The following is a 27510-nucleotide window of genomic DNA, read 5'->3' on the forward strand; positions in this document are numbered from 1 at the left end:
CCTACCTTGAGAGTGTACTTGAACTTTAATAAACTGCTTTGTGCTTGCTACTTTCCTTCTGACTGTCTTTATTCTGAGAGTGGATCCCCACATAAATCATCTCATGGGGAGTCCAGGGACCGAGACCTCCGCTTACACAACGCAGACACTCTCTCACCCCTGACGATTGTACCTCCCACCACTAAGAAGGAAGCACAACACCTCGTAGATTTCTTTGTGTTCTGGAAACAGCATATTCCACATTCCAACCCGTTTACTCAGTAACATGGAAGGTTTCCTGGAGCCAGTGGAATAAGCAGCACTGTTGCTTGGAACTTAAGATCTAGAAGACCTTGTGATGCTGGAAGTATTAATGGTGGGAAAAGCTGCCTTGTGCAGTTTATAACAAACCTCCATAGAAAAATCACCATGTAGACTCTAGGTTCTGGAACAAGGTCCATGATCTGCACAGAACCTAAAACTCTTTTGAAAATCAGCTCCTATTGTGCTACTGGGCCTTGATAGCAATGGAGCATCTGATTATGCAACATCATGTATTCATGTGGCCAGAACTGCTATGAGCTGGGTTCTGTAAGACCCACCAAGTCATAAAGCCAAATGGGTCTACCAGCAAGCCATTGTAATGTGGAAGTGGTTCATCTGAATTAGGTCAGAGGGCACGAGGGCACAAGTAAACTGCATAAGCAGGTAATCCAGACCCCAGTTCTATTTATAAACCTTGGCACTTTTATGGTTTTACCCAAAGTTGCCTGAGTGGAAAGACACCAGCAAAACTTTGTCTTAATAGGGGTCTAACTAGAGAAAAAGAACTATTCTGAGTCTTTGACACAAAGAATTTTATATAGGAAGTCATAATATATGGGTGATGGAACAACCAGAAAAAACAACAGGGCATGGTGAGGCAACCTAGAGATTAGCAATGGCGGACAGTTGCTTTGTTCTTGGCTGGAGAGGAGGTGATGTTTCTGGAACCCAGGATTTAGGGTTATTTCACCCCAAATCTACCCTTCATTCTAAGATGGCCCCCAAGATCCCTACCTCTCTGGTATACATGTTGTGTAATTCCTTCCTCTTAAGTGTGGGTGAAACTGTGATTAGGATGGATTTTCACACGCATGATTGAATTACACCAGATGACAAAGGTGAAGGACTTTTGCAAATGTAGCTGATGTCTTAAATGAGTTAATCAAAAAGGCGATTTTCCTGGGTGGGCATGGCACTCGGGTGATCCCTAAAAAGGGACTGTACTCTTCCTAAGAGAAGCGATTCAAAGTTTAAGAGGGCCTATAGAGGGGGCCACATGGCAAGAGAGGCTTCCAGTTGTTGAGAGTGGTCCCCAGGCAACAGCCAACAAGAAAACAGAGACTTTAGTCCTACACCTGTCAGGAACTGGATTCTTAGCAACCTGAATGCACTTGGAGTGGATCATTTCCTCACTGAGCCTCTAGATGAGGTTGTAGCAGCGAACACCTTAATTTCAGGCTTGTGAGATCCTAAGCAGAGGACCTAGACAAAATGTGCCAGACTCCTAATCCACAGAAAGAGTGAGATGATAAATCTGTCTTGTTTAAGTTACTGAGTTTGTGGTAATATATGATGCAGCAGTAGTAAACTAATACAGGTCCTGTAAATATTACTCCAAGTACTTCTCCTTTGTCAATTGGCATAATATTAAGCTTCGTCAGTAGGAGGCGCTGGAGAAACATTTCAGGGGGAATTTGGGGTTTTTTTTCCTTCCTCTTCCTGATTTCCCTGTGCTTTCTCTTACGGGTGCTCCCATAGTCTGTTCTGCCTCTGCAATGCCCAGCTTTTGCTGCATGCACGGTTTCTGCAATGCCCAGCTTCTTCAGGTTCCCCCAGCCAGTAGCACATGGTACCTCCCTGCAGGCAGCTTCTCTCAGCATTCCCTAGAGTGGCTTTGCAGTGAGTTGCAAGGTGAAGCATCTGCCTGCACCTGGGGGTCCTCAGCAAGTTCTGCTGGCATGGTACTTTAGGAAACTTCACCGCCATCCAGTGAGCCATGGCAATTCTGTCTCCAGGAAGATCTAGATCTTAGTTTGGTGAGGTTGGGAAGGATTGCACTTGGATTTGCTATGTTAGCACCAGGTTGTGACTGTTCTTTATATCTGCTACTTTGTTTTTTTTATTTTTATGTTTTTAATTTATTTATTTGACAGGGAGAGAGACAGCTAGAGAGGGAACACAAGCAGGGAGAGTGGGAGAGGGAGAAGGGGGTCTCTGAAGCCCGATGTGGGGCTTGATCCCAGGACCCTGGGATCATGACCTGAGCCGAAGGCACACACTTAACCGACTGAGCCACCCAGATGCCCCAGTATATCTGCTATTTTAAAATTCTTTAGAGTTCTCTTTATTTCTTACTGGCTACTCCTGCATTACTCCAGTGTCTGTTATAGTGAATAATTCTTTTTTTTTTTTTTAAGATTTTATTTATTTATTTGACAGAGAGATAGAGAGAGAGCACAAGTAGGCAGAGTGGCAGGCAGAGGGAGAGGGAGAAGCAGGCTCTCCGCCGAGCAGGAAGCCCGACGCGGGGCTCGATCCCAGGGCCCTGGGATCATGACCTGAGCTGAAGGCAGCCGCTCAACCGACTGAGCCACCCAGGCACCCCGTGAATAATTCTTTATACTAAACTTTCCCCATTCACATTACTGGATGGGTTCTCTCTCCTGTGATTGGACCCTTGGTTGAATTGTGTTATTTAACAGATTTGGTGGCAGTGACAAAGCTGGAATTCCTGACAAAGCTGGAATCTGTGGTAGGACTCTCTGGTTGGAAGTCAGGGCCAGCCAAGGGAGCAAGTCACTGCTCCAGTTGAGTTACTTCCTGAGGCTGAGAGGAAGGAGGGACAAAGACCCAATTTCTCTTTTACTCTTGCCTTCCAATCTCCCAGCCTCCAGTCCCTACCAGTGCCCCCTACTGGCCAAACCCAGCTGGAAGCCATATGACACAGGGACCAGGGAACACAGACCACTTTGATACAGAGCAGAGAAGGGAAAGGTAAGGAATGGGTCTATTAAAAAAAAGAAAATCGCAGGCCCCAAATGGTGTCACTTAGAGTTCCCAAACCAGAGCATAAGACCCAATCTAATTGCATTTTCAACCTCCCCAAGAAATGTGGCCTTCACTGGTCAGTCAGGAAATGTTTCCTTTCATCAGTGCCAAGGAGTCTGTCAACTGGGCCCTCTCCATTCCCCCAAAGAAAGATGAGGTAATCTGCATGAGAAGACCCCTTGCTTTTCTCCTAGCAAACAGCTTCTTCTGGAACAATCCTTTTGTTTTGTTAGTAATTTTCTTGTCCCCGCCCTCTGTCTATAAAGACCTTCCATTTTGTACAGCTCCTCAGAGTGCCTCTCTGCTTGCTAGATGGGGTGCTCTCCGACCCATGAATTGTTTAATAAAAGCCAATTAGATCTTCAAATTCACTTGGTTGAATTGTGTTATTTAATAGATTTGGTGGCAGTGGTGGGATCCAAAGCACATTTCTAGCAGCATTTGGAGACAGTGGGAATCACAAGTGTGGTGTCTGCAAATCCCTTTGAGTTCACTGTCTTTCTTGCGTTTTCCAAGGGTAAGCTCCTCTTGGTCTCAGTTTTGCTCTGTTTTGTGTCTGAGCTCTTCGTCTAATTGGCTTTTCTTTGCAGGGTGGGTCAGCTTGAGCTGGCAGACAGTTATGCCCAGGTCCAGTTGAGCTGGCATGTTTGCCTGGAACCCTACTGGTGGCAGAAGAGTCTGCTCAGAGCTAAGCCTCTAGACTCTCAGACCGCAATTCCCCAGGTGGAAAACCCCAGCAAGATTCCATGGAAATTGGTGGTGGTGTGTGTGCACAAGGCCTTCTTTTGGCCAGGACCCGGTACTACTATTATATTAAAGTGAAGATTTGTCTGTCTTATTTTGTGTAAGTAAAGGCTATTGATAGCAGGATCTCAGAGGCTATAAAGCTGTAAAAATTGGTGGACACGTGTTGAGCACTCAAAGGCTATTAGAGGGGCACCTGGGTGGCTCATTTGGTTAAGCGTCTGCCTTTGGCTTAGGTCATGATCCCAGGGTCCTGAGATTGAGTCCCGCATCAGGCTCCCTGCTCAGTGGGGAGTCTGCTTCTTCCTCTGCCTCTGCCTTTCTCTCTGTCTCTCATGAATTAAAAAAAAAAAAAAATCTTTAAAGGCTGTTAGAGAGTTGATCACCTGAAGAAGATTCTTGTGATAGAATAAGTTGGTCACAGAATGGGTTAGATTGACACCACCAACCGCAAGAAAACTTCCATGCCACGAGGTACACTGTAAAGCACACACAATCCACAACCCTGCCGCACACCCCTTTTAGGTACTAGTTTGGCTCCGAAAAACCCAAAGGTTTAGCTAATGAAATCCTTAAATTCTGAAGAGTCAAGCACACTACCTTCTGGCACGCCTGTTTATTTTATGACTAAGAACCATAGTCCCAGAAGTTGTAGATATCTAGCAAGATAAAACAATTTATTAAAAATAACCTAGAATTACAGAGGCCACTATAGGGAACGTTCAATTAGACAAACTTATTCATTTAAGAAGTGCACTTGAAAGCAAGGATTCCCAAATTAAACAGAATGGGATGACTATTTTTTTATTTTTTAAAAATTTTATTTATTCACTTAAGAGAGAGAGAGCACAAGCGGGGGAGGGAGAAGCTAGACAGAGAGAGAGAAGCAGGCTCCCTGCAGAGCAGGGAGCCCAATGTGGGGCTCGATCCCAGGACCCTGGGATCATGACCTGAGCCGAAGGCAGACGCTTAACTGACTGAGCCACCCAGGTGCCCCCTAATAAAAAAAAAAATTTTTTTTAAGGCCTTCTCCCCTAAGTTAAATGTACCCAGAGGAAAAGAAGACTTTCTTATGGGTAGATATGTCAGTCCTTTGATATTATTTAGGCAACAATCCAGTTCTTTAAGAAATGAAAAATGGCTCTCTGTGTTTTACAAATCTAGTCAGTACAGGACCAGAGGTGTGGTTCCAAAAACAATTCAAAGACCAATCCTTTGTGTTTTTTACCAGTCCCAAAACTTCCTTTATTTATCTCAAAAGGCTTATAAGTGTTGTAAAACTTCTGGCATTAAGAGAAGGAAAGTCCTTCTTGAAAGTGTTTGCATTTTCCTTCTGTACCTTCACACGCAATACACAGTGTTCTGCCTGGTCTTTTCTAGGAATTCTAAATCTAGTCCATCTCCTTAAAATGCAAATTCCAGGGAGGTAATACTTACCAAGTAAAAACAAGGAGGAAAGTCCACTTAAAACTTGACTTGCCAAGGACAAATACAAATCTTAAGGGTCTTCTCCACAAATCTGTCATCTATCTATCTACCTATCTATACATTATTATTTTTTTGGTTTTTCTTTCTTTTTTTTTTTTAAAGATTTTATTTATTTATTTGAAGAGGAGACACCGAGAGAGGGAACACAAGCAGGGGGAGTGGGAGAGGGAGAAGCAGGCTTCCCGCTGAGCAGGGAGCCCTAAGCCGGGCGCGAGGTTCCATCCCAGGATCCTGGGATCATGACCTGAGCCAAAGGCAGATGCTTAACCAACTGAGCCACCCAGGCGCCCCTATTTTTTTGGTTTTTCAAGGAGTGTATTTGGGCCGACCTGGGGACAGGGAGGCTCTGCATCTAAAGGGAGGTGTTGGGTTTCTTGGTGGTGAAGCGCGGCTTGTGCTGGCAAGGTAGGACACCGTGGGGTAGCGAATTTGATCTTGGAGTCCTGGAAGTGTTTGCTGTTGGGTGGTGCTTGCTAGCTGCAATCTCCTTTACCTTAGTGATCTGGCTCTAGCGCACGTGGGCTCGGTGCCGGACACCCATGTCTTGGTAGGACGGGGTGACAGTGCCCACAGGGGTCAGGTCCCGCTACTGCCGGTACGTGTTGCGGGTGCCGCTGTGGGAGTCACAGCACGGCCCGAGGCCAAAGTTCTTCACCCGCAAGGGGGATTTCTCCAACGCCTGTCCACAGTGGACAATTTCCCCTGAAGACTTCTTCCTCTTCTTCAGCTGAGACACAAAGTGATGAAGGATAAAAGAAGACAAATGTTCACTTTGAGCCCAGAAGGCTGACCAATAGCCTGCACAGTCTTGACAAGGATCAAATAGGTGCTGGCTGCTGCCTTCTAAAGGGTCTCCTGACTGCCTGTACATCTCATCGCTAGTGAATATCCAGCTGAATGATAAGCACCAAAGAAATCTTGGGCAAGTTTTAAGAGTAGAAATTCAAAGAAGACATTTCTGATCTAATACTCCCTGCACGTCCCCTCCCCCTTGAACACTAAGCATGTAATCCCCAGCTTCACACAGCCACAGTGCAGCTGTTTTCTGCCCATGGGTCCTGTCCCCGCGCTACTTAAATAAACTCACTAAGTTGTTAACATAAAACATCTCAAGAATGCTTTCTTGACCGTCACACTCAACAATCCCACAACAAAAGTACCAGAAGTGGACTGGGCAACAATGTGATTAGGTGCAAAAATGTGCATGCGATAGGGGCGCCTGGGTGGCTCAGATGGTTAAGCATCTGCCTTCGGCTCAAGGTCATGATCACAGGGTCCTGGGATTGAGCCCCACATCGGGTTCCTGGCTCAGTGAGGAGCCTGCTTCTCCCTCTCCCTCTGCCTCTCTCCCTGCTCATGCTTTCTCTCTCTCTCTCTGTATCTCTGTGTCTCAAATGAATAAATAAAATATATTTTTAAAAAAATGTGCATGCGATAGAGGGGCAGAGGGCTGCATTTGGGGGTGGGGAGGCAGTGCCCCTCCACCTTGTACTCTTGAAATGTGCCTGAGGCCTTCATGATGCACTCTCCGCTCTTGCCCCCACCCACGAAAGGTCGTAAGTATATTTCTAAAAAGCTTTAGCCAGGGCGCCTGGGTGGCTAAGTTGGTTAAGAGTCTGTCTTCTGGTTAAGTGTCTGCCTTCCGCTGGGGTCATGATCTCAGGGTCCTTATATCAACATTAAATATAAAACTTTTATCTGTATGAGTTTACTAGCCAAATAATTTTGTTATCGCTTGTAAGATCTATTAACAAAAAAAAAATGGCTTAAAATCATGACTGACTTTAATGTTTCATAAAGTTTTTGTAAGTAATTTAAATATAATTGTTAAAAACAAGTGGATTAAATAAGAAGATTCAGGTAAGTGGTCAGGGCTCTCTCCAACAATAGTTTCCCCGAATTTTTTGGGCAACTTAAAATCTTACAAGTTTTGCTAAGTTAAATAAGAGTTAAACTAAATTCATTAAACATCTAGATTATGTCCAAATAAGACAAAATACTAGAACACTAATTACTAAACGTAGGGCTTTTGGCTTTCTATTTAAGAGAAATTAAAATTATTTGGATATGTTAATGTTACTTTAAGATAAATGAAAAAGACATATGCTTCTAAAAATTTTAAACATTCATTAATTTACAAATGTAAAAAAATTGTATGACAGACTGATCACAATTGCTTACTTAGTTTTCAATATGTCAGGGAGGAAGAATTTCATTTACCCTTCAAGGTCCTTCTAGCTGGACTAAGAACCAAATTGACATGTGACACAAAAATAGGAGAAAATCTAATTTAATGGTGTATGTACAGGTAATCCACACAGACATGGAAATTCCAAAGACAGGCAGCATGATGTTTATGTAAGCTAAGGAGAGGGGTAGGGTCTGAGGATACAAAGGGGAGAAAGACCATTAGCAGGAAGGTGAGAGGAGATGTTTGGAAAACAAAGGTTGCCCTGTGATGTAGGTAAGTTACTTAGGTAAAGAGAATCTGTTAATAGCTCTCTTCCTAGTACAAGCAGGCAGTTGAGGGGGACCTAAAGAGCTTTTCCTGAATCTTCTGGGTTTTAATTGCTTTTAACTCAAAATAATGTTCATGCCAAAGTGGCCTATCTTAGGGTGACCTGCCTTTAGCCCCTACAATTAGAAACCATCTATAAAGAACTTATGAAATTCAACCATCATCACTTGGCATCAGGGAAATACAAATCAAAACCACAATGAGATACCACCTCACACCAGTCAGAACAGCTAAAATGAACAAGTCAGGAAACCACTGATGTTGGAGGGGATACGGAGAAAGGGGAGCCCTCCTACACTGTTGGTGGGAATACAAGCTGGTGCAGGCACTCTGGAAAACAGTATGGAGGTTCCTCAAAAACTTGAAAATAGAGCTACCCTACAAGCCAGCAACTGCACTACTGGGTATTTACCCCAAAGATACAAATGTAGTAATCCGAAGGGGCACCTGCACCCCAATGTTTATAGCAGCAATGTCCACAATAGCCAAACTATGGAAAGAGCCAAGATGTTCATCAACAGAAGAATGGATAAAGAAGATGTGGTGTGTGTATATATATATATACATATATATACACAATGGAATATTATGCAGCCATCAAAAAACGAAATCTTGTCATTTGCAACGAGATGGAACTGGAGGGTCTTATGCTAAGCGAAATAAGTCAATCAGAGAAAGACAATGATCATATGATCTCACTGATACGAGTTTGAGAAACAAGGCAGAGGATCATAAGGGAAGAGAGGAAAAAATGAAACAAGATGAAACCAGAGTGGGAGACAAACCATAAGAGACTCTTAATCTCAGGAAACAAACTGAGGGTTGCTGGAGTGGAGGGGGATGGGAAGGATGGGGTGACTGGGTGATGGACATTGGGGAGGGTATGTGCTATGGTGAGTGCTGTGAATTGTGTAAGACTGATGAATCACAGACCTATACCCCTGAAACAAATAATACATTATATGTTAATAATAAAAAATAAAATAAATAAATAAAATTGAAAAATTGGGGCTTAAAAAAAAAGAAACCAAGGTTTCTAAGGTTTAAAAATTCTAATTAATATGTAATTAAAACTACTAAAAATAGGGGCGCCTGGGTGGTTCAGTCGTTAAGCGTCTGCCTTCGGCTCAGGTCATGATCCCAGGGTCCTGGGATCGAGCCCCGCATCGGGCTCCTGCTTCGCGGGAAGCCTGCTCCTCCCTCTCCCACTCCCCCTGCTTGTGTTCCCTCTCTCTGTCAAATAAATAAATAAATAATCTTAAAAAAAAAACCTACTAAAAATAATAAGAGAAACATCTCCCTATGCCAGGAAAATGAGATATATTTTCAGTAATAATAAAAATAACGATAATTTGAGGCCGCTTTTAGGCAGCAAGCTTCAATAGTGAAAACTTGAGTAAGGCAAAGGGCCCACAAGGACTGTTGAGCTGAACGCAAACATGCAATGCCAACAGGCTCCTTAGGTGACCCAACTAAAAATTACCATAGGCCCTAATCAGTGACCAGGCACAGTTCCTAAGATTACCAAAAAAGGGAAAATTCCATACGTTCTCATACCTACTCACTCTGCCCTATAACGGGGGCCCCTCACCACTGCCTTGTCACAGACAGTCTCTCCTTTGCTGTCCTGCCCACCACCCCCTTGCGGTGTATTCAATAAACTTCCATCTTTTTTGTTCTGCCTTGGGTGAACCCTTTCACCACCCGTGCCACCAGGCCCCACCTAATTGGGATGCCCCACAAGTAGTAGTAATAATAATAATAATAACAATAATACTTTTGTCCTAAAATGAGGTTGGTTGGTAACTGTGCTCCCAGCAGCTTAAAGGCTACATATTTCTAACTCACTGACCTGGGCCCTCTAGCCTATAGCTTGACTAATTATAGCTTCTTTGAGATTTCAACAGAACACTGACCCTGGGGAAACAAGGAACAAGATATTCCTAGAAGATCAAGCTTGACCACATTAGTAAACAGCCTTTCCTAATGCCAGCAAGTTCACTCAAGATCACACTGAGAATGCTTCCCCAGCACGTCAACCCTACCACTTTGCAGTGCCTTCCCCTAAAAACCCCCTGTTTGGTCGGGGCCTTGGAGGCTGTCCTTGGACATTAGTCCACCATCTCCCGAGGTTGCCTGGCCTCATGAATAAAGCAACCTTTCCTTCTTTATGTCTTTCTTTTTTTTTTTTTTAAGAATTTATTTATTTATTTGACAGAGACAGACACAGCGAGAGAGGGAACACAAGCAGGGGGAGTGGGAGAGGGAGAAGCAGGCTTCCCGCCGAGCAGGGAGCCCAAAGCGGGGATCATGACCTGAGCCGAAGGCAGATGCTTAACGACTGAGCCCCCCAGGTGCCCCTCTTTTTTTTAAAGATCTATTTAGTTATTTTTTAGAGAGCACGTGACCACACGAGCAGGGGGAGGGGCAAAGGGAGAGAGAATCCCAGGCAGACTCTGCACTCAGTGTGGAGCCCCACAAAGGGCTCGATCTTAGGACCCTGAGACCATGACCTGAGCCAAAACCGAGTCAGTTGCTTAACGGACTGTCACCCAGGTACCCCCAGCAACCTCTCCTTTCTGACCAACACTTGTCTCTCAACTATTGGCTTTCAAGGGTTGAGCAGCCAACCTTGGGTTTTACTAACGATAGGACAACATCAGAATATAGAAAACAAAAATCAGAGGTTTATAAAAAAAAAATCTTAAAAAAATTTTAATGTGTGGCCAAGCTGGCTGAGATTAAAATAAATTTTATAAAAAATAATAAGTTTTAATATCAAAATTAAGCTGGTGCAAAGTTTAAATATGGTCTTATCTCTGTTAAAAGAACAAAGTTTTCTTGGACTTTTAGTCTGCTTTTGATAAGGTTTTATAAGTTTCTTTACCCTCTAAGTATCAAGTTCCATAATGATCCAATTTAGATAAGTGCTTGAAAACCTTTTTTTTTTTTGACATTTTTGACAAACTTCCTCAGATCAAATTTTTTTTAAAGGATTTATTTATTTATTTATTTGAGAGAGAGAGAGAGAGCGCACAAGAGGGGGGAGGGTCGGAGGGAGAAGCAGACTCCACACTGAGCAGGGAACCCTATGCAATGGGGGGACTTGATCCAGGGACTCTGGGATCATGACCTGAGCCCAAGGCAGTTGCTTAACTGACCGAGCCACCCAGGCACCCCCCAAGTCAAATTAAAAAAAAAAAGTCTTTTTGACCTGAAATATTCCAAAGAGTTGTAAAACTAATTAGGCTTATTTACTATGTAAATTGCATAGAAAATATTGTCAAATAAATAGTACTAAGCCTTCTTTATGTTTGTAAGATTGTGCACATGTACATAAACTCCATCCTGCTGCACAAATGGCCCCTTATTGCCACACTTTTGCCATCATAACGTCCTTGTGACATGGCAACAGTCTGCATCTGAAAAAAAATTAGTACTAAAATAGACACATACATAGTGGTTATAAATTCAATACACAGTCAAGACTATGAGAAGCCCAAGACAGCTGCTTGCTTCTTTCTGGCTCCTTGACAAAACCCCATTTTTCAGTTTTTACATTCCTTCACCCACCATAGTATATGACTCAGATGATGAATAGACATTAGTGTAGAGACTTCTATAGAATTTTAACACCTGCAACTGGACTTCATTAAGCTGCCACTTAGTAGGAGTTACCCGTATGTACTTGTTGTTGTGTATGTGTTTTTCTGGATGGGTTAAAACCTTTCCTTGCTACAAGGCTGATGCCCTCACAGTAAAACAAAACAAAACAAAACAAAAAAACTGTTAAAAAAAATGTTTCCTACTTGGGTTATACTTTCCATCATCTCTAGGAATCAAGGCACCCACTTCACTGGACAAATCACAGGAGCCTTAACAAAGCCTTAAAAAATTCTAGAAATTCTATCAGTATACAACCTTGTATGGATCCCTGCTGTTGTTTGTTTGTTTTTTTTTAATTTTTTTTTTTGGATCCCTGCCGGTTTATGCTAATATGACCAGCTGCTTTAAATCTCTAATGTTTTATGCTCAAGCCTGTCATCAACAGGTTAAGAAGCCTTCTTGGATCCTAATGAAAAGAAACCTGTCTGTTATAGTCTAGAGCCTAATAATTTGGTATTGTAAAACATAGTCAGAGGAAAACCGCCCTCAGGCCGTTAAAGGTATTCTCCCCAGGGCTCCTGACCACAGACTGTTGCAAAATGAAAAGATGCTAGAGAGCTCTAACTCAAACTGACCAGGAAGAAAAGTAGCTGACATCCACGTGAAGACTACTCCCACACAAGTTGCCGGATTGAGACATGACACTCGAAGCATAAAACCCTTTCTCTTTCTTCTCCTGTTCTTTTCTGGCACTGGCCCAAAAGGATGGCACCCTCAGCTGCATCTCCCAGGTCATTGCTAAGGAGGGACGGTAACCTCTTTTATTTCAGGCTAGGAAAAACTCTAACTGTCCCTCTAAGGGGGGACAGTTGTATGTTATGTCAATGAGGCTTATGCTCTCCTTGGGCAGAGATTTTGGCATTATAATGAGGTGAAGGTAAGGGTCATTACTCCATGGGTCACTCCACGGTCCCTCTGCACAGGTGTGAGCTGGGGATTGAGCTTGACTGCTCTGGGTGGTCTGAGCCAGGTGGAGGTCTGTCAGGGCCGTCGCTTAAAGGGCAGTTTCAGTTTCCAGCACGGGATGCTATGCCCTTCAGGTCTCTTGCCCTAGTTAAGAGATAAGCTGGAAGGGCGCCTGGGTGGTTCAGCTGTTAAGCGTCTGCCTTTGGCTCAGGTCATGATCCCAGGGTCCTGGGATCGAGCCCCACATCAGGCTCCCTGCTCCGCGGGAAGCCTGCTTCTCCCTCTCCCACTCCCACTGCTTGTGTTCCCTCTCTCGCTGTCTCTCTGTCAAATAAATAAAAATAAAATCTTAAAAAAAAAAAAAGAGAGAGATAAGCTGGAAAGAAGAACTTAAGGAAAAATGTGGGACAAAGGTTGGTGGGTATAAGCAGGTGGGCAGTATAAGACAGGTGTTGGGGTCTAGCTGGTGACAGCCTCATTGGTCACTCTTCTAAACTGACATTGTTAAGTTAAAAAGAACTCTTCTTTTGGCAGGTCCCCATTTCCCCAGTTCGGGATGAATACAAATTGAAGCTTTGATCAAAAACTTCTCCTTAATTCTTAAAATCATTACAAAGTGCTGCTAAAGCAATAGCCACCCAATAAAAATCCTTAGACTCTCCGGTTAAAATTGTCCTTAATAATAGAATAGCTCTTGATTGTCTTTTAGCTGAGCAAGAAGGTATCTGCGCAGTGTCCAAGACCACCTGCTGGGCCTGGGTTTACCCTCCTGGGGAAGTTAAAACTGTTTGGCTCAAAAAAGGGAACTCTTTCCATGGGGGTCTTTCTTTGGCTTATTTAATTTTGATTGGCTTAGGTCCTGGGGCTCTAAAGTACACTCCAAATATTGGGAATTACCCTGCTTATAGGAATCCTAATAGTCTCACTGGTGCATTGTATTCTCTCAAAAGCCTTAGATAGGTTTATAGCTGCTAACCTCCAAGCAAATGCTCTCCCTAAGACTGGAACATCTGAGGAGAGAGGAAAATACCCAACTTAAAGAACATGAACAGAAAACATGACCTATATCATAAAGGCTAAATACAAAATTGAGGAGCTATGGATACCACACAAAGGAGCAACAAATCCTGGGAACTGCAGAGCAGTAGCCGAGAGTGGTGCTAATGCTTGCAAATCTTTTTTTTTTTTTTAAGATTTTTTTTTATTTATTTGCAAGAGAGACAATGAGAGACAGAGAGCATGAGAGGGAGGAGGGTCAGAGGGAGAAGCAGACTCCCCGCTGAGCAGGGAGCCCGATGCGGGACTCGATCCCGGGACTCCAGGATCATGACCTAAGCCGAAGGCAGTCGCTTAACCAACTGAGCCACCCAGGCGCCCAATGCTTGCAAATCTGATCACATTGCAAACTGAGATGTGATCAAGAGGGGAAAATTGTTAAAAAAAAAAAAAAGAGAGAGAAAATTGCAGGCCCCAAATGGTGTCACTTAGAGTTCCCAAAGCAGAGTTTAATACCCAATCTAATTGCAGTTTCAACCTCCCCAAGAAATGTGGCCTTCACCGGTCAGTCAGGAAATGTTTCCTTTCATCGGTGCTAAGGAGTCTGTCACCTGCTTCTCTCTATCCCCCAAAGAAAGATGATGTAATCTGCATGAGAAGACCCCTTGCTTTTCCCCTAGCAAACAGCTTCCTCTGGAACAATCCTTTTGTTTTGCTAATAACTTCCTTGTCCCCATCCTCTGTCTAAAGACCTTCCATTTTGGACACCTCCTCAGAGCACCTGTCTGCTTCCTAGATGGGGTGCTATCAGACCCATGAATTGTTTAATAAAGCCAATTAGATCTTCAAATTCACTTGGTTGAATTGTGTTATTTAACAGGTCTAGGGCAACCAGAACTGGCAAAATCCTGCTATAGTCAGACTTTAAGGAATTAGTTCTGCCAGGTTTATGATGAAATACAGATGGATTATATTTATCTCTTTATGTAAATTAAATTAGAGTTCATTGTTCCCCCTGAGAACATATAATAGAGACCTTTCCAAAACCTTAATAAAGGAAAATGACACTTTGAAGTCTTTAGCTGTGTTAAAAGTTAAACTGAGGCATATTAAACATTTTCAGAGTTTATTTGAGCAGAAATCAATTTGAATTGGGCGGCATCCAGTCTAGCAGATAGAAAGGAACACCAAGGACCTGTACAAAATGAAAGACTTTCATAGGCAGAAAGGAGCAGGAACTAGGAATTTATATTGGTGAGAAAGTGTATTGCTTATTGCAAAGTGACTTTCCTTTAGGAGATGGTAGAGGTCTCCCAGGCAGATGACCTAACCAGTGTTCATCAGGTGATTTCTGATTGAACTGGTTTAAGATTCCATTTTTGGGAGAGTCAAAAATGTATTTACGTCTGGTTTGGTGACCTGGGGCTTAAATGACTTTGTTTGGGGACTGTTGTCTTGTTTTTAACTGCTGTTAATTAAAATTAATGTTTTTAAATATGCTTTTTCATCTAGTACATTAAATGAGCAGTTTAGAAAAAGTACTTAAAGATGAAGGTAAGGGAATAAATTTAAAGATGTCACTTTCATAAGATAATTCAAAACATGTTGATTGGAAATTTATAAGAAGGCCAAAAACTAGGGCAATAATTTTAAAATAACTTGATTCACTGGAATTCTTTTATTTTTTTATTTTATTTTTAAAAATTTATTTATTTGACAGAGAAAGACACAGCAAGAGAAGGAACACAAGCAGGGGGAGTGGGAGAGGGAGAAGCAGGCTTCCCACAGAGCAGGGAGCCCGATGTGGGGCTCCATCCCAGGACCCTGGGACCATGACCTGAGCTGAAGGCAGACGCTTAACGACTGAGCCACCCAGGCGCCCCCCACTGGAATTTTTTAAAAAGATATTTATTTATTTATTTATTTATTTGAGAGAGAGAGAGAGAGAAAGGGAGCGTGCAAGTGCAGGGAGGAGCAGAGGGAGAAGGACAAGCAAACTCTGCGTTAAGCATGGCTTGACATGGGGCTTGATTCCACCACTCTAAGATCATAACCTGAGCCAAAACCAAGAATCAGATGCTTAACCGACTGAGCCACCCAGCTATCCCTCCCTGGAAATTCTAATTTGAAAAAAGGAATTGGAGAACTCTGAACTCTATTATTGACCTCATCACATTACAAATAAATTGAATTTTTATATATCTCACCACCTGGTCTGGAGAATCTTTGGAAATTATTCATAAACTGTTTTTAAAAGTGTTTTTTTTTTTTTTTAAGATTTTATTTGACAGAGAGAGGGAACACAAGCAGGGAGAGTGGAATAGGGAGAAGCAGGCTTCCCGCGCGGAGCAGGGAGCCTGATGCGGGGCTCGATCCCAGGACCCTGGGATCATGACCTGAGCCGAAGGCAGATGCTTAACGACTGAGCCACCCAGTAGCCTCTGTTCATAAACATTTTGAAGAGAACATTGTAAGAAATAAGGACTTTTATGGAAAGCTAATGCATGTACTACTTGTAGCAATTTGAACGAAGCAATTTGAAGGGTAAGCTAAGCATACCCTAGCTAATTTAAATAAATCTATCCTAAAAGGAAAGCGGAGTATGCTGTCTATAGTCATTAAAATCCCACTTTTTGCATCACATAGAAAGAGAATACAGCAGTAATGGTTGGTGTCCACTTTGTTATCTACACACAAATTTTGAATTTTGTGAAAACCCTAAAGTGGAAGAATTATAGTCTTTTGAACCATTATCAGCATGTGAAAAAAAGAGTTTTAAGATGTAAAATTCCTTGAATGAGTAAAATTTTTGCCACTAGTTTTACTAATAGTCCAAAAGCAAAATGATTACTATTCAATATTATGAATATTCATTTACCCATGAATAATATCATGAGTCAGACATCAGAATGCTGACAAAAATGGAAGACAATAAGATCCTCACCCCCCGCCCCCCCGTACACAGTAAAATGAGAATATTCAAAGAGGTACTGATGCTAAGAAAGCCTTGGTGTTGGTGGTATCTCTATACTTCAAGACTTGATCTTCTAACTCTGCAGGTCTGGAACTTCGGTTGCCAGCTTCGCCAGTGGATATTTACCCTGACCCCCAAAAACTACCATATTGTACGACATTGATTTGTACAAAAGACCTAAGTTTGTAATAAAACATAAAATTGTCAAGCCCTCTGATATTTATTTAAATCATTTAGTCTCTTTTATCTCACCATGGAAGTCTATTTAAGAAACCAAGTTAAGGTTGGTGAATATATATATGTAACCAAGGCACTAATAACAAAAATACTATTTCTTCTGGCACATAAGTACCTAGTTAGGGGCTGCTATTATTTCCCATAGTGCTTTACAGCTTACAGATCCTTTTCATATGTTTTATTGATTGTTTGATTCTCACAAGAATTATATCAAGTAGTGGGTCCAGTATTGTCATCTTCCTACTTCTTTTCCTGATGGAAAACAAAACAAAACAAAACAACCAGAGGCACAGAGAGATTAAGGGCCTTAATTCAAATCTCATAACTGATATAGTTGACATCTGTTGCTTTGGTTGGGCCAATTTCCTTCCTCCTTTTGGTAACAGGACTGTGATTTTCCTTTAAGGAACTACTGCTGTGCGTTTTGTAGAACTCCTAACAGGACTGTCAATCAAGGGGCTCTGCCTCTCTCCATTACATGTGACCCACGTGGGCCCATCAGGATCTTGTATAGCCTCTGGATGCAGAGACTGGTATATAGGTAAGTATTGTGATCCAAGTAATTTAGCGTGTTTCTGTTTTTGTTTTTAAGAGAGTGAAATAAATGAATTCTAGGAGTGAGTTGGCTTCACTTGAGAACTGTAAGAACTATGAAAACCTGGAGAGCTGCTTTCCAGAGAAAGCTGTTGGAGTGAAGCCAATATGGAGGAAAGTCCAGTGGAGAATGGCGGGGGGGATGGAGAGAGAGAGAGAGAGAATGAGATAGAAAAAGATATTCCTGATTTCATTTGAGGAAGTGGATATAGCTATCCCTGAAGCCAGATCAACTCCTGGATTTTCAAGTTCAGTGAGTTAATAAATTCCTTGTTTGGCTTAGACAAGTTTGGACTAATTCACTTGCAATAAAAAAACAAACAAACCCTAATACAGCTAATAAAAGTCTTAGTTATGATTGAAACACATCTTTTGACATCAAACATATACCCATAAATGTCAAAAAGGATCTGGTGCTATTGTGGGAGACTTGAGAACTGCCCTTTTTTCAAGGAGACAACCTGCCTTCTGTTCTAGGTCCTGTTCAAGTTTTCATTTTTTTTTTTTTTAAAGATTTTATTTATTTATTCATGAGAGACAGAGAGAGAGAGGCAGAGGGAGAAATCAGGTACAGGACTCGGTCCCAGACCAGGACCTGAGCTGAAGGCAGACGCTTAACCGACTGAGCCACCCAGGCACCCAAGTTTTCATTTTTTAAAAAAAATTTTATTTATTTTTTTGAGAGAGAGAGAGAGAGAGAGAGAGAAAATGAGTGGAGGAGGGGCAAGCAGACTGCCCACTGAGCAAGGAGCTAGATCCCGGGACTTGGAGATCATAAGCTGAGCTGAAATCAGACACTTAACCTTTAACCAACTAAGCCATCCAGGTGCCCCTCAAGTTTTCATTTTTAAAATAATATCAAGAGGATGAGAAGACAAGCTACAGACTGGAGGGGAGAAGGTATTTGCAAAAGACATATCTGATAAAGGACTGTTATCCAGAATATACAAAGAACTCTTAAAACTCAACAAGACAAACAACCTGATTCAAAAATGGGCAAAAGATCTGAATAGGCCTTTCACCAAAGAAGATAAACAGAAGCAAATAAGCATATGAAAAGATCCACATCATATGTTATCAGGAAATACAAATTAAAACAACTATGAGATGGGGCACCTGGGTGGCTCAGTCCATTAAGCGTCTGCCTTTGGCTTGGGTCCTGATCCCAGGGTCCTGGGATCGAGCCCCCAGTCGGGCTCCCTGCTCGGTGGGGAGTCTGCTTTTCCCTCTCCCCCTGCCCTCCACCCCGCTTGTGCTCTCTCTCTCTCTGTCAAATAAATAAATAAAATCTTAAAAAAAAAAAAACAAAAAACCCCAACCATGAGATACCTCTACACAAGAATTAGAAGGCCAAAATCCAGAACACTGACATCGCCAAATGCTTGTGAGGATGTGGAGAATAGAAACTCTTGCCAGTGGGAATGCAAAATGGTACAGCCACTTTGGAAGACAGTTTGGCAGTTTCTTAAAAAACTAAACACACTCTTACCCTACAATCCAGTAATCTTGCTCCTTGGTATTTACCCAAAGGAGTTGATGACTTATGTCTACACAAAAATCTGTACACAGATACCAGCTTTATTCATAATTGCCAAAACTTGGAGGTAACCAAGATGTCCTTCCGTAGGTGAATGGATAAACTGTGATACATCTGAAACTGGTTATAAAGTTGAACAAAATCAAAATGGCTGCACTAATGCTTCAGCAAAGCTCGATTTTAAAGTAATCTTTTTCCTCCCTTCTGCAAACCTCCCCTCCTCCCTTCTTAGGGAAGGAAGCCAGTAAAACCCCAAAGACATGCGGAAGGAGGCCAGTAGCAAGTACGCACTTCCTGTCAAAACCCAGCTAGTTTCTGTATTTCCCTATAAAAACCTCAGCCCCTGCCTCCAGGCCGGCTCCCAGTTTTTGAAGGCCGTAGCCTGTCGCAGCCTTCTTGGCCAGCCAGAGCAATAAAGCTATTTTTCCTCTTTATCCCAAACTCTGACTTCGTCTTATATTTTGGCTCTGAAGCACGGAGGTCGGTTTTTGACAACACATCTAGACAATAGAATATCACTCTCTGCCAAAAAGAAATGAGTCACCAAACCACAAAAAGACGTGGAGGAAACTTAAATGCATATGACTGAGTGAAAGAAGCCAATCTGAAAATGCTACACACTGTATGATTCCAAATATATGACGTTCTGAAAAAGACAAACTGTAGAGTAAAAAGATTAGTGATTGCCAGGGTTTGGGGGAGGGACGGATGAATAAGCAGTGCACAGAGGATTTTCAGGGCAGTTAAACTCCTCTGTATGATTCTAATAGTGGTGAATACAAGTCATACATTTGTGCAGTTCAATAGAATATACAACACAGTGAACCTTAATGAAAACTATTGGGGGGTGGGTGGGTAGGAGGTATAGAGGAAATCTCTATACTTTACTCTCAATTTTGCTGCAAGCCTAAAATCACTCTAAAAATTAGTCTGGGGGTGCCTGGCTGGCTCAGTTGGTGGAGTGTGTGACTCTTGATCTTAGGGTTGTGAGTCCGAGCCCCATGTTGGGTATGGAGATTACTTAAAAATAAAATCTTTAAAAATAAATAAATAAAAATAAAATATAGTCTATTCAAAACATTTCAGAAGGGGCGCCTGGGTGGCTTAGTTGTTAAGCGTCTGCCTTCAGCTCAGGTCATGGTCCCAGGGTCCTGGGATCGAGGCCCACATCGGGCTCCCTGCTCAGCGGGAAGCCTGCTTCTCCCTCTCCCACTCCCCCTGCTTGTGTTCCCTCTCTTGCTGTGTCTCTCTCTGTCAAATAAATAAATAAAGTCTTAAAAAAATTAAAAAAATAAAACATTTCAAAAGCCATTGCTTTTGTGGCAAGGTTAAGAGAATGTGTTGGGGAAATAATCCATGTAAAAATATGGTTTTGTTTTTTTTTTTGCATAGTGCAAGGAAGGAATTGTTAACCTTAAAAAGAAAACCTGTCAGTTATTTTACCAGCAAAAATGGGTTTATGCAGGAATAACAAAGAATTGCAAATGGAGGCATACACACTACAGCAAAAACCACAGGCAAATCCAACAAAGAAGAATGTTACTTTATGAGGAAGGAGGAGGGAATTGGAAGGAATTGTTTTGCATAAAAGTCCTTTGGAGGAAAGCAAAAGTTCAGTGTGATGAGTTTCCCATTGGCTGAATTGCAGTGGTAGTTGATTTCTTTTTCTTTTCTTTTCTTTTCTTTTATTTTACTATGTTATGTTAATCACCATACATTACATCATTAGTTTTTGATGTAGTGTTCCATGATTCATTGTTTGCGTATAACACCCAGGTAGTTGATTTCTTTTGGAGATGCAATATACATTTTTCTCTGTTGGGGCATGTAATTGATGATTCTTCTTGCTGAAGATTCTTCTGTTGGGGTCTGTAATTGACAATTCTTCCTGTAATTGAGTAGTACTGTTCCTCCCTTCTAGCCTCCTGACTACTTTAGTGAGGTTTTCCTTTATTAATTTTTGCAGAATGATGGAAAGTGCCGCAGAGTTGCATTGAGTGGAAATATTTTAGCACTTTGTGAATGTAAAAGAATATTTCTCGTGTAAATATATAAGAGAAAAGTGGTTAAAATTGCTTGAGCAACACTTTTAGATTGGTTAACCATAGCTAAGATGGTAAACTATTTTTCCTCAGTACCCCAGCTTCTCTGATTTCCTATCTTCACCTTCTTTCCTTTCTTTTGTTTTTTTTTAAAGATTTTATTTCAAAGTAATCTCTACACCTACTGTGGGGTTCAAACTCACAACCCTGAGATCAAGAATCACATGCTCTACCAACTGAACCCACCAGGCACCCCTCCTTCTTTCCTTTTTTATTATTTTGTGAGCACATACCTTGTGTGAGTGTGTTCAAATTTGCAACACTTTAATCCACTAGAAGCATAAGGTCATGGGCTATAATGTCTTTTTCCTGTTTATCTTTCCCTTTATCATCCCTTTTCTCTGCAGGCCCTGGGTTCCTACATCTTTTTCACTCAAATCTTCCTTTTTTTTTTTTTTTTAAAGATTTTATTTATTTATTTGCGAGAGAGAGAGATGGAGAGAGCATGGGGGAGGTGCAGAGGGGAGGGAGCAGCAGACTTCCCATTGAGCAGGAAGCCCATTATGGGGCTCAGGACCCTGGGATCATGACCTGAGCCGAGGACAGAAAAGGCAATACATTTAACCAACTGAGCCACCCAGGGACCCCTCACTCAAATCTTTTTATCCCTCTCCTCCATTTTTCTTTTGTTTTTGGAAAAGACTGGAGAAAAATAAAGGGGAAGATGAAGAAAATCCTGTGAGAGAAGTAGGTCAAACCGGGAGTAGATTTATCAATCTTAGCACATTCTAAATATAGGAATAGAAAATCTTCATGTATTAACATTTTTTTCTTTATTTGAATCCCCTATCTACCTACTCATTTTCAGTTAGCAAAAATAAAGGATATAGGAAAATTTTTTTTTTAAAGATTTTATTTACTTGACAGAGAGAGACACAGCGAGAGAGGGAACACAAGCAGGGGGAGTGGGAGAGGGAGAAGCAGGCTCCCTGCAGAGCAGGGAGCCCGATGCGGGACTCGATCCCAGGACCCTGGGATCATGACCTGAGCTGAAGGCAGTCGCCTAACCAACTGAGCCACCCAGGCACCCGGATATAGGAAAATTTAAGGAAAACACAAAATTGAGGTGAATAAATGGTTTTGATGGATTTATTACATTATATTTGCTCCTTCTCTTTTGGATTTCAAGGACCAATGGGCTTGTTTTCCTTTTGCTATGAATATATACAGTATTTAACTCTTTCTGGACATTCTTTAGACTAACTTCTTCAGAGCTATATGATTACACTTTGTGTTATCTTTTGTCTTCCTAAGCTATTTTGGTCTAAAAGACTATACAACACCTTTTTCCTGTTAAGTTCTTCTATTAACTGTTGAATCTGTGTTAGTTTTGTTTTCCCAAAAAATAGCATCTTGATGTCCTTGAGTCTGAAGTATTGTTTTGCCACTTGTGGTGTTTTTTTCCTGTTGGAAGGCTTTACTATTTTTTCTCTGCATATTATATTTGACCTGACCTTCAAGGTTTGGCTTAAGTTCATTTCCTCTTTTAAATTTTAAAAATTTCTCCAGTTACTTCCCAATTGTGCACTATACGACTGTGCATTTGTGGTTGGCCGAATAATGGCTCCCGCCCCCAAAGGTGTCCACTTTCAATTCCCCAGAATCTGTGAATGTTATCTTACGTGGCAAAAAGTACCTTGCAGATGTGGTTAAATTAAGGATCTTGAGATGGAGAAGTTATCTCGGGTTATGCAGAGGGGCTCAATGTCATCCTAAGGGTCCTTCTAAGAGGGAGGCCAGAGGATCAGAGTGGGAGAAGAGGTGATGCTACAATGGTAGTAGAGGGAGAAAAGGCAATGGGACATGGGGCCAGGAGTCAAGGAATGCAGGCAGTCTCTAGAAGCTGGAAAAGACAAGGAAGCAGATTCTTCTTCAGAGCCTCCAGAGTAACCAGCCCTGCCAACACCTTGATTTTAGCCCACTGAGGCTGATTTTGGACTTCTGACCTCCAGAACTATCAGATGATGAATCTGTGTTGTTTTAAGCTACCAAGTTTGTGGTAAATTGTTATAGCAGCAGTAGGAAACTAATATGACGTCATTACACTCTTTACAATCCTCTAGGTCTGTTCCACATAATTTAGCACTTTTTGTCATGTTCTCCAATCCTACTACATATAAATGGTAGAATATAAATTCTTGGTGGACAGGAACCGGAATTTCTACCTCTCTTTTTTATACCCTACAGTGTCTCGTCCAATCTTAGCAACAGAGGCATTTGGAATGGATTGATACATAAAAGAGAATGGCCTCCTTTCTGTCTCCACTGCTGCCATGGTGCCCCTGAAAAAGCTTTTCATGAAGGGGGGGCAAAAAAAGAAGCAAGTTCTGAAGTTTACCCTTGACTGCACTCACCCTCTAGAAGATGGAATCATGGATGCTGCCAATTTTGAGCAGTTTCTTCAAGAGAGAATCAAGGTGACCAAATAAACAGGCTTGGACTTTAAAAAAAAAAAAAAAGAATCGAAGTGAATGGAAAAGCTTGGAATCTTGGTGAAGGGGTTGTAAGCATTGAAAGGAGCAAGGGCAAGATTCCTGTAACTTCTGAGGTGCCTTTTTCCAAAAGGTATTTGAAATATCTCACCAAAAAATATTTGAAGAATAATCTAGGTGATTGGTTATACGTAGCTGCTAACAGCAGAGAGAGTTATGAATTGCGTTACTTCCACGTTAACCAGGAGAAAGAAAAGGAGGGAGATGAGGATTAAAACTCATTTATTTGTATATTGAATATTTTGTATGAGTTCTTGAATAAAACCTGGGAACCAGACAGAGAAAGAGAAGAAGGCCCCTACCATTGGGGAAATGAAAGGTATTTTGAAAGACATGTATGACTCAACAAACTGTGTTTCTTTGGCATCAGATTCCAACCTTGTGTTTTGAGCTGTCACACGCAGTGTTAGGTGCACAGTACCTGCATAATGGAGGGTGGAACACAGTGGATCTTCAACAAGTACTTGATGTATTGAGCTAAAATCTGCAGGGGAAAGAAGGAAAAGGAGAAAGAGAAAAAAGCAAGATGGGTCTGGCAGAAAGTACTTCTTGTCTCTTTAGCTGATGCATTTTTTGTTACATTAAAGTAAAATGTTGAAAAAGAACATTCATCAAAATTTCTTTTTTTTTTTTTAAAGATTTTATTTATTTGAGACAGAGAGAATGAGAGACAGAGAGCATGAGAGGGAGGAGGGTCAGAGGGAGAAGCAGACTCCCTGCCGAGCAGGGAGCCCAATGCGGGACCCGATCCCGGGACTCCAGGATCATGACCTGAGCCGAAGGCAGTCGCTTAACCAACTGAGCCACCCAGGCGCCCACATTCATCAAAATTTCTAACATGAATCTTTCCTGAAACCAAAATAGAAGAGAGGACAAGATGATAAAAATAGGCAGGCTGTGACAGTTTAATTTCATCCTATTAAATTAAAACAACCAGTCTTTTAAAATCCAGGTAATATGCTTAATACTGTGCCAAGAGATAAAAGAGGTTACAGACAACCCATAGGACATGGGTCTCTTCTAAAGGACCTTAATATCTTGTTGTATAATAATAATAATCAACTAGGGTGTCCAGGCAGCTTATTGCCATCTTGCGTGATTTAGACTTTGGAGATTATAGGTATTCGGAATTTGGCTCTGGAGAATCAATACTTCATTCATTCAGCACACATTTATTGAAAACCCATTATGGTTCTCTTTGAATGAGACTTTCTGTTTGGAGTTTAAAATCTAATAAAGGAAGGCAAAGGAAATAACTCATATTAAGAATGGATTAAGTGCTAAATAGCAGGATGCTTTGTAGTTGAGAAAAGGTTATTACTGTAATTTCTGAACATTGAAAGGGGAGGTGGGATTGTGAATTATTTTAAAGGTATTATTTAGACCAAGCCTTGAAAGATGAGTAGGACTTTGAATAGACTATTCCAGGCTGAAGCATGAGCAAGAACACTGAAGACATCAAAAGGCATAGTTTTAGTTGGATGTTGGGAAGGAACAAAGGATGCTTGAAGGGTAGTACATTACTTTATTGCCATGGTAACAAATTACCACAAATTTAAAACAACAGAAATTTATTTTTTATAGTTCTGTAGGTCAGAAGTCTAACACAGGTCTCACTGGGATAAAAGTAAGGTGTCAGCAGAGCTGAGTTCCATTCTAGAGGCTCTAGGGGTGAATCCACTTCCTTGTCTTTTCCAGCTTCTAGAGGTTACCACAAACGTGGCCGGTTGTTCTTGTTCTCTATTTTCAAAGTGTTTTTAATCATTCTTCATGGTCACATCTCCCTCTGCCTCCCTCTTCATTTTGAAGGCCCTTGTGATTGCATTTGGTCCACTTAGTAATCCAGAATAATCTGTTTTAGAGTCAAATGATTAGCAACCTTAACTACTCTTTTTGGGTGAAATTTAACATAGTCACAGGTTCTGGGGATTAAGATCGTGGACATCTTTGGTGGGGGGCATTATTCTGCTTACCACAGGTAGTAAGGAGCCAATCTTGAGAGGAAAGGAGGCCAAAAGAGGTGAATGCACTGAGAAGGGCAATGGGGAGCAGGTGCATGTTTCTGAGGCTCGCCATAAATCCACATTTTTTTGAAAACAATTTTGGCTGCCCCATAAAACACTAAACGGGCAATTTTGGGGTGTAACATCAGAAAGCCATTATTACACTCAAGGTGAGAGGGTCTAAGGCAGGGAGGGAATAGCTGATCTTTTTATGTGGCCTGAGGCTGCCTCTGGCCATTTCTGAGTTTTTCATTAAAATCATGACATCATCCCGCAGGATCTCTGCATGGGCAGTTTCCGGTAATTTGGCTTAATTCGTCCAGCTGATACTGCAACCCAGGCCTTAAAATCATTCACCTACGATCAACAAAGGGAGACCGGAATCCTGGCAAATCCCCAATTAGCAAAGCTGAAGCTCAAAGAGCTAAACACTTATTTTTGAGAAATGGTCCAAATCGCATGAAAACCACGCAGTCCTTGTTCTTAAGGTGTTTCCTTAACACGGACAAGAAACTGAAAAGCTGTGCCTGGCTCCGGTGAACAGAGCCCGACTGCACCATCACGTTCAACACTAAACCTCTTCCCACATTCGCGACCCACTAGGGAGCGCGCTCTTCTCCACCCACACCCCGACAACCGGTCGCAAAAACACGACCCCGGCACAGCAGACTCTACTGACGCCGCGCCCTCCACCCGACTACGACGTCAGCGCGGAGTTCCAGGATCGCGGCGGGTAGTTGTCCGGCAGGTGAAGGTGGAGGCAAGAAAAGGGGGGCGGACCCGCGGTCACACAGTCTTCCGCTTCCGTCATTTCCGGGTGCGACCCCCGCTTCTGTCCGGCTGGGCGCTGGACGCGTTGGGTCCGCTCTTAACTGCATCTGACCGTCTGCACTAACTGCCCCTTCCCTGTTCCCAGCGGGAAGGACATGAGTGTTCCTGGGCCGACGTCCCCGGACGGGGTCCTGCCAGGGCCACCCCACGGCCGGGGGGCAGGGGAGCCGACGCCGGGTACGTGCAATGGGGCGGGGCGGGCGGCCGGGACCCGAGTGGGTGGGTCTCCGGGGCTGCTGGGCGGGAGAGAGCTACTAGTCTCCGAGGCTCTGGCTCCAGCGCGGAAGTGGGGCATCGCGTCGGCCCCGGGGCCGAGCTGCATGAGTGGGAAACGAAGTCTGGGGGGCGGTTGATGGTGAGGTCATTCTGCGTTTGTGTGTTGACTCCAGCACACTGTTGGCTGTTACACGTTAATGGTCAAGGATGAATTTGTCAGAAAGATGATCGGTTTGTCATTCAGAGAATTGATGTACCCAAGTATTATGACCACTCACTCATAAAATGCTGTCTTGCTTGTTGACATTTCTCCAGCAGCTTTCTCAACCTGAGGTCCAGGAGAGATTTAAGCCCTAATACCCTAAGGCATCCGTTGAATGTAATAAATTGACTTGCCAGGCATCCTGAATGGTACTATTTATGTACCGTCCTTGGGAGAATTGAGAAAATAGTCAAAACAGTTTCTGTTCAGATGAGGAACCCCAAATGAGGAAGGCTGCAGGGCTTTAGATGTGTTTCTTTTACCTCCGGTTCTAGGAATATAGAGGCTACTTAAAAATAGTGCTTTCTGCCCTTTCTTGGTCATGCTTTTCCTCAGTGATCGCCCCCTCTTTACACTTTCATAAGCTGCTTCTATTAATAGGACTTCCTTGTATGTATGTGCAGCTTGGGTCCCTCTCCTCTTGCCTCTCCATCTGCTTGCTGGGTACTTTGACATGGTTGTTTTGCTCTAACCTCGCATACAGCCTGTGCATAAATAAAAGTAGATGTCTCATTCTGTTAATGGTGCCAAGTCCCTCTCAGTTCAAACTTTGACGTTACTCTTGACTTTCCTTTCACTTGCCTCCTACCTCTTTTTAGTCTAGGGGATTCTACTATGCAATTTCCGTCTCTTCTCTGTAGTTTCACCTTCAAGGCCAGTTGTAAGGCTATCCACCTCCAGTCTCTTATTCTTCCACTGCATCCACTGTTGTCATATCACTGCTCCAAGGTGAAGCTCCAGTCATGTCATTTTCTTGCTTGGAAACCTTAAAATGGCTCCTTACTATTTACTAACCAAACAGCCAAACCCCTTAACTTGACACTCAGGGATCCTCATGGTCTGGCCCCATGGTTTTATAAGCTCACTATTGC

At 42.4% G+C, this 27510-nt stretch overlaps 2 protein-coding genes across 3 annotated transcripts in view; both read left to right on the forward strand.

Moving 5' to 3' along the window:
* The window catches only part of LOC102749990 (uncharacterized), a 106904-nt gene extending 82970 nt beyond the window's left edge, over positions 1-23934 (forward strand). The window contains exons 3-4 of the mRNA XM_081831041.1: positions 17008-17142; positions 23022-23934. Of these exons, the coding sequence (XP_081687167.1) occupies positions 17008-17142; positions 23022-23065 (179 nt within the window). The 3' untranslated portion in view covers positions 23066-23934. The remainder of the gene's footprint in view (positions 1-17007; positions 17143-23021) is intronic.
* Positions 23935-26130: 2196 nt separating this feature from the next.
* BLOC1S6 (biogenesis of lysosomal organelles complex 1 subunit 6) overlaps positions 26131-27510 on the forward strand; it is a 57072-nt gene continuing 55692 nt past the window's right edge. The window contains exon 1 of one of the 2 annotated variants that reach the window (XR_014148614.1): positions 26131-26337. Coding sequence is in view for 1 of the 2 variants with exons in the window: in XM_006727436.3 (XP_006727499.1) it covers positions 26256-26337 (82 nt within the window). In the remaining variant the exon portion in view is untranslated. The remainder of the gene's footprint in view (positions 26338-27510) is intronic. The other variant, XM_006727436.3, reaches the window with a different exon arrangement.

Source organism: Leptonychotes weddellii, chromosome 9 (assembly GCF_054177405.1).
Source record: "Leptonychotes weddellii isolate Sample4059 chromosome 9, ASM5417740v2, whole genome shotgun sequence".
In the NCBI taxonomy this organism is placed as follows: Eukaryota; Metazoa; Chordata; class Mammalia; order Carnivora; family Phocidae; genus Leptonychotes; species Leptonychotes weddellii.